The 8203-nt window shown below is 35.3% G+C and overlaps 1 protein-coding gene across 1 annotated transcript in view; it reads right to left on the minus strand.

The window, feature by feature from the left end:
• Positions 1-1389: 1389 nt before the first annotated feature.
• Smp_085500 (histone acetyltransferase-related) overlaps positions 1390-8203 on the minus strand; it is a gene marked incomplete at its 3' end in the record, with an annotated part of 11462 nt that continues 4648 nt past the window's right edge. Inside the window, exons 12-14 of the mRNA XM_018795420.1 lie at positions 5628-5784; positions 3277-3552; positions 1390-1545 (exon numbers count right to left, since the gene is read on the minus strand). Of these exons, the coding sequence (XP_018646972.1) occupies positions 1390-1545; positions 3277-3552; positions 5628-5784 (589 nt within the window). The remainder of the gene's footprint in view (positions 1546-3276; positions 3553-5627; positions 5785-8203) is intronic.

Consider the following 8203-nt stretch of genomic DNA (forward strand, 5'->3'; position numbering starts at 1 on the left):
TTGAGGGTATTGAGAGGAGTGCTACCGGTCGGTAGCGTGAAGGTTTTCGGAGCCAACCTCCTCCGAAAATTGGTGTGTTGTCAGCCAGCTTCCATTTTTCTGGTGATGTACCTCGGCTTAACGAATGTGAGAAGTGTCCCATTTAGGAACTGGGATTTTCGGTACACGAAGTCAGCGCTCAGCTTCATGTTCAGTTGCGAATGAAGCCCTTCCATATAAATGTGCACATGAAAAGGTAATGAAATATGAGAGTTAAGTGTGTGAAACGGACGTTGCCGATAATGACTATGTTTAGTGTGACTGCGCGTTTGCAATCGAATATCACAGAAGTAAACAATTTATCGACATATGACTAACGGAACCTTTTGCCACTTAGGTTAACTAGAAACATGTCTGTTGAAATATTGCATGCATCTTTATTTCAATAGTGGCTTATCGGTTCCAAGTGTAGTCGATACTACGTGAAATATTAATAAGAGCAAAGCTGTATTTCAACTGAATACCCTGTCAATATATTAAAATACTGTATAGGATAAGACATAAACATATATTAGCAGATAGTGGATATTAGTGATACATGAGAAGCAGATTATCTACAAATAATCCTTATAGATAAAACTCACACAATGAATCAATTGTAAGTTTGTCGTATAGGAAGGAAGTTGCAAGATCTATTTCCAGTTCGGATTTTCATTTAATTGAAGTTCAGGATGCTAATACAGAAATCATGTGTATTCTGATGATCAATACTCCATATAATATATACAGTGTAGTGATTTCGAAGGCAAATGAGTAATGCATACTCACACGAAACGGTCAAGAAGAGAGATGTTCAGTACTTAGCTATTTTTAAGAGAGAACTGGTGTGTATTGAAGTTAAACCTGTAACGAATAGTACTAACATGACAAATGACTGTACAAACCTTCACCAATTTGATATTATTGAAGCTTAATGCATTTAATAAATCAATTTCATTTGTTCGTTATGGTGACAACGAAATATTTACATAATCAGGATCACATCCAAGTATTCATTCAATCATCGATTATGTTTTTTTCAATTAAAATAGTCATACAGGAACTTATACCATGAAATAAGATATTAAAACCCGTCATTTATAACAATGTATTAACTGTTGCCACTAGTATGAGTGATTTATCAACAGATTACGTACAGATATTAAATAACTAGCAAATTATCACTAATATTCTTTCGCAAAGTCTAATCATATCCACAAGCCTTTTCTACAAACACAACTTGAATCGATCATAAATTAGTAATAACCGATTATTAGGGGTGATTATTGAGAATGTAAAAAAGAATGTACAGAAAACCAATGGGGGGGAGGAAATATTGTCAATGTATGTCAAGTTATTTAAAATTGTGCATTATAGAAACTTGATCATATATGGACCCTCTAATTTATAACCCAATTTTCGATAGTAGTTTCTAGTCCCCACACCGGATATAACTGCAATCTTCAATGAACCATGTTCATATTTAGCTATACGTTCTGCTTCTTCCATTAGTAAAGTTCCGAAACCCTAAAATAGAATCAGTTAGAGAGGCAGTAGATTGATCAACATTGTCAAGGAAGCATAACGGGAAATTAAAGGGATAAAATCTTAAAATTGACTTAGTTAGTGGGGTTTAACCATCTAGGGATTTTCACAGTTGAAATCATGAGTCAATTGAAGCTAGACCACCATCGAAAACCTGGAAGCACTGGACGGCCGTTTCGTCCTATTATGGGACTCCTCAGCAGTGGATGCGCACTGCTTCAATTGACTCATGATTTCGACTGTGAAAATACTAAATTCTCCACAAAACCCCCTCTGATCCATCTAGAGATTGTTGACTGAATGTCGAATGTTTTGTTCAGCAAACACAACACTATTGTAAACTAATTAAATTGACCATTCACATTGAACAAGGAAGCTGATAGATACAAACAAAATGTATGTTCAAATCAATACAATATCGCTTAAGTATTTGGGGGTGTATATGGGCCACATCACTACTAAAACCAAAATAGACGAGTCCATCAACCATTTTAGAAGAACCTGAAAACTAGGTAAAAACAACTAAGCAATTTAATTTTTTATTTGGAGCAGTTTAATCAGTTGACGGTGTAAGTAACATACAATATGTTGAAATTGCGATGAATTTATGTCAAACTACTACTTATTTCAGCGTATTTAAATGTCTACTAACTAGTTAGGCAAACAATAAATAACTCAGTGTATTTTGAATTAGAAGTTGTATCCATTGCGAACACCCGTGACAATTGTCAGTAGAGCGTATTTGCAACTTACAGGAAACTAATAATCTCAGTGGGATTCAAACACGGGTGGTAAACTTTGCTGTTCCAGATGTTACAATTAAGTTGTTCAGAGAGTGAATAACATCCTGTAGGGTTGAGCTACTAACAATTGATTAGTCACGTAGCAGTGCCCATTGTTATGTTTGTCCTGGTCCTTAACACCGATCGAATTCTCGTGATCGATTTATAAACCAAATCATTTGTAGAAATAACTATGTCTACATACCACAGTGAAATAAATACTTGGCAAACGAAGTACTGCAACATTACAATCGACACGAGATGATTCGATCACTGGAAGGCAACCTGAGGATCTTTAAACTAACTTCCTAAAATGTCGAATGGTATAAAAATGATGATAATTCGAATGAAACTGAAAAAATCATGCAATCTTTATATCAATCGAGATTATCTATCGTAAACTGAGTCAAAATAATGAAAGATGGGTGTAGGAATGTGGAGTTTGTGCATTCTTTTTTTGTGTATGTGAGGAAGACTAAGGTTAAGAGATTTGTGTATGACAGCTACATTACTTATGAGTAACTAGAAGTGAGTTGCACAATCCTCTTAGTGTATTTCATTGATTAATTGTTAACTAATCAGGTGTTGATTGCTTAATGTATTACTTACTCGTCCGACCACATTAATTGGTCAGTTTTTTCTATCTGTCTGCACTGATACTTTGCAGTTCTTGGTGAGTTAAACACCATGAATGTGAGTTTTAACCAGATGAACGATTGTTTTTTGCAGAACAATATATCTAAGGAAAAGCCATGACAGTTTGTGACTATTACCAAATACGGATGCTCAAATTCGGTGGACTTAACAAGGTATTTAACAGAAATTCCTAAATTTAGAATGTTATTATCATTGTTATTTTTATTACTACTGTTATTAACACACAAAAGAGCATTCCTTTTCCGATATACAATTAAATTACACTTAAACTTACTTGATGTTGAAACTTCGTGGGATCCCTAGCAGCCACTGGAACAGCACTACCATATACATGTAATTCACGCACAATGGAACAACGAGGATCTTTATTACCTTGAACATCGTCATCATCATTATTATGTGTTTTAACGATTAATTCTGGTCTAAATGTTTGCAGTGAACACTTTCTTAAACGTAATAAACCGATCAATATATCTTGATATGGATCCTCATAGGCTAAAAATGTCTCCCAACCACCATTTGCAACATAATCTCTACGAACAAGTTCAACCTGTATTGAATGAATAGGAGTACATTTCGAAGGAAAAAAAGGCAGAAGATGATGATAATGAGGAAGTACGTTGAAGAACTTGAATATGAACAAAGCTAAACAAATCGAGCAAAACACATCAGAGTATCTGGTACAAACCTAGGAGCAATATTAGTACACAGGTCAAAACTGCTCGCATTCCGAATCAAAATATAGTTAAGAAAATAATATTAGTAGTAATGAGGAACAAATACTGGAAAATTGTGAGAATAAAGTCTGAAAAGCATAAATAAATCGGATCAATGATTAGTGTGGAATTGTATAAAAAGTTTTACAGATAAGATGGTGGTTGGAGGTGGTCAACAGGATACCCTGGACCCGGGTTTCGTGCTACTTGGCACTCGTCAGCAAGGTATACCTGTAATCTTGAGCGAACTGGTGATCCCTGACGGATTCGATCCCGTGTCACCCAGCTTCACAGTTAGAGACGTTACCACTGAGCTATCCAGGCCGCGACCGACCTCCTGTAGGACTGAGATGTAATCACAATTGATTGATCACCACCCAGTGACCAATCAATTGTGAAAAATTTTACATCTAAATGACGAATAACTGAAATTATCATTAACGTTTTCAATCATTAATAAAGGTATTATAAACAGCAGATCCAACTACTTTCCCATTCATTCAATGGGTTAATCTCAAATATTAGAATGCAATATTTATCAAAGATTTCATTTTAGGCCTATCTGCTATAAATAAATCAGTGTAGCTTGGTGAAACACTTAAGATGAAAAACGCTAGTATGATGGTAGTTGGAGCCTGAAATGGGGTTTTTAGTATGTAGCATTCAACCAATAAATGAATGAGAAAATGACAGGAAGTGTTAAAGATAATCCACTTATTGAACAACGAAAACATATTGGATAACCGCAGACTAAATAAAAAAAATAAAGAGCGAACATATTTAAGTCACTGCGACTGATTGTCATCAATCTAACTTCAATTTTCCAACAGTTGATTACAATTATAACGCTAACCTGAAACATAAATTCTGCATTTCTGTAAAAAGGCTCTGAACAATAGCCAATTACTTCACATATCGGCCCAATACATTTCAATATGGTTACCAAACTTCTTTTAATGCCGACCACCAGTGAAGGGTAGACAGTTACTGTACATGTTTAACACGTTTTCTAGTCACATTGATCGGTAAATGCTCAAATCCTCATCAACTAGTTCACCAATCCTAACAAGTAATCTACACCAAACCTCATCATTACTCAACCAGTTATTTCATTACATATACTAATTAGAGAGTTGAGGACAGGGCATTAGTTATTACAACCTTAATCGAACTCATAATTAGAGTGTGTATAGAGATGTAATTCACATAACAAAAATATATTAAAATAAGGTTTACCTTTAAACAAACAGAGAATAAATGAAAAGATGATGGATAATATAGCAGTTAACGTCTAAAGGAATAATTTCGTAAATTATCTGGTATCATTTTCATACCATTGAGGAAATTTATTATGTTGTAACTTAATAACTTCGTGTTCTTCTATATTCAATTGGTACTTATAGTGTGTTTTGTCGGCTTCTTTCTATCATACTCTTTCCTTTCTATATTTAGCAATGTTAAATAAATCAGTTACTGTACCATATGTAACCGTAATTCAATAATCCAATGTTATCTAAAAATGAAGTTTAGCTGATTGGTTCAAACTCCTAATTACAGGTGGTAAGGGTTTGAACACCGCGCTCCAATCAATCAGTCCTTACTTATAAAGTGTTGTATAAAATCATGTATAAAAGAACATTTGCTTGATACCACCATGAATATTTACTAGATAAGATAGTAACTTGATTGCAACTATTATATACGAGGGTGTTTAATCTATCTGAAAGAACCATCTAAAGACACTGACCAACTGAATAATAATTTCTGATATATACATAATCGTATATCATCAAGTCACAATTGTTTTACACAATATCAACGATATAAGACTGAATCGCAATATATAGAGCAGAAAATATAAATAGAAAGCTGGCAGAAAAATTGGTTTTATTTTGTATAACTCTCATACCTGATATGGTTTTACACGTGAATGTATTTCTTGTATGCCAACTTCACGTGTTCGAACATCACGACAGCTAGCACCTAGTTCTTCCATTCGAGCTAATACAAGTTCACGTAAATTACCATGTTCCACACCACTAGTTACCAATGGCATAGGAATATCTCTAAAAGTTAATGTACGACAAAATAAACCGCATGATCAGGAATGCAGGATACCAATGTAGTAAAAATCTATGCACTGAATCAAATGATATCACATCTGACCGTAACTGCTATCTTGACGTGGTAGTCTGACTTGCACGCCGTAATGGCCCAGTCGAGCTATATTGGTTGAAGTACTTGTTACATTCCTTCCTATCATACTAGACAAAACTAAAAGGAAAAATCCCAAGTTTCGAGGGCGAAGTCGTACTGACAACTAAGGAATATTGTGACGACAGGAAACCATTCCACTCAGAAAACCTAAACTGCGGAGTTGTTGCCTTTTCATAACAGAGAGGGTTAGGAAACGTCCGCCCTAAAAGTAACCCACCCCACTTCGATCCATGGGTTTCCATCGCTGACGATTAGCAATCCTAGAGAGAAAACTATAGCCAGACACAGAGTCACTAAGCGTCCTTAATAAGGACACGCCAAGTTCCACAAGCAGAGAGCAGAATTGCTGCCGCAGATACATTGTAGACCCAACCTTTTACATATAGACTAACTTCATGAAGGTGTCAAAGATGGCTTAGATTAGTTTAAAACATCCTGACTTTCCCTGTAGGCAGATTGATTTCATTTGACAAGCTGTGTACACAAAATTACCCAGATATACGAACTTTTCGACTATTTCTAACAGCTCACCACAAAGAGTGTCGAGACGGAATCCTGCCAGCCTTGTACAATTACTTCGCGTTTATTGGGTGTAAAGTACATGTTACATATACTGACGCTAATTATCAACTGATTAAGTAAGATTTGCATAACAAACGATTCATTAATAAATTGAGAAAAATAACCGTCCAATTAATTGTGTCGTTAGTTCAATTAATCTGAATAATAATATCTACTTTGGAACAGGTACCTATTTAAGATACGATTCATCGGTCTAGGTTATGAATAGCTAATCTAATTGGCAATGAAAAATCTCATGTTATTATCAAGACAAAATCCTAACGATTGCATTCTCAGTGCAAAACCAATTTCGAATATGTTGTGACTGGTTCATTTCTAAACAATCAGTACTAGTAGACAAATCAAGAGGATAATAGGAGTTTGTTATATAAATTCTTCATAAACTTGTGTGTTTTATTAACTATAAACTGAAGCTGAGAAGTGAATATCAACTATAGAATACAGGTACATCTAGTGACGAGTTCCAAATAGTACGTAACGTCCATCCATCTCTGTTTGTGATCTAAACTTCTTTGGCATACACATTGTTCTTAATTTATCATTGTTCGGAGTTTTACCGAGTCAAGAGTGTACAGTAAGTCAAAAATTACAAGACAAACAAAACGGGTAATAGTTATTGGTAAAGAACATGAGACGTACAATATTATAAATGATAACAAATTTGTTGCCTTTCTGTTTGGAATAAGTCAGGTGATTATTTATGTTTTCTTACTTTATTTTTATTTCAAAAACGGGTAACGTTTAAATTCATTTATTTTGGTATGTAATAAGCTAAATTTTGCAATCACCTATAAAACTTTATAATGAACAATTTAGAAGTAAATCAGTGTAAACGTTAATTGCCAGCTATCTAGACTGAATCATATAGTTCAAATCACGCACCAACCTAACTTGGACAGCTATTTAAAACACTAGAAGGCCGTTTTGTTCTAGTACGGAACTCCTTAGAAACCTTTCAGGTCTTGTGATGAGTGCTTAACCTCTAAATCACTGAGTCCGTATACAGTAACTTACATTTATAGCTTTAATCAACTCGAAGTATTGTGAAAATATCTCACAATGTCAATGGCAAGTGCCAGACAACCGAGTTGGTTAGACTCGACTAGTCTAGACTGAAACAGATTAAACCTGTCATTAAAAAAGGTCGACATTTTATCGATCATTAGAATATGAATTTTTTATACGACAGGAAAACAAAGTTGTTAAATAATGCCATTACGAATGACTTGTGAACTGATTCATTTATACCCCCAAATGCCCTCGTACGGCCGAGAGTGTGGAGAGTCAGCTCTCCCTCTCGAAATGCTCACATGGCCACGCGTATATAGCCTCTGACAGGGAAGTCCTAATCACTGCCTTCTCGTGGCACTACTATTGTTTACGAAATTCAGGGGACGAAAAGTGAATGTCCGGCGCTTTAACCGGGTTGATGGACAAGGCGAGTCCACCTAGGGGAGCTGGAAAACCCTAATTTCAAATCAATGGTGCACATGGGCTCCAGTATCCTGATGGAAAAAATGGCGTATGAATCAATCGTTGGTTACCGGCTACCATGGGACTACTATTTTTATTTATATCTAAACACATAAATATTGGTACAAAGAAGCACCAGATAAATATGCGCCTCACAAATCTCATTTGATTTGTGTGAGGGCTGAGGTCACTCGATACCCTCATAACATGCCT

The sequence above is a fragment of the Schistosoma mansoni genome, assembly GCF_000237925.1.
Source record: "Schistosoma mansoni, WGS project CABG00000000 data, supercontig 0179, strain Puerto Rico, whole genome shotgun sequence".
Taxonomy (NCBI): Eukaryota; Metazoa; Platyhelminthes; class Trematoda; order Strigeidida; family Schistosomatidae; genus Schistosoma; species Schistosoma mansoni.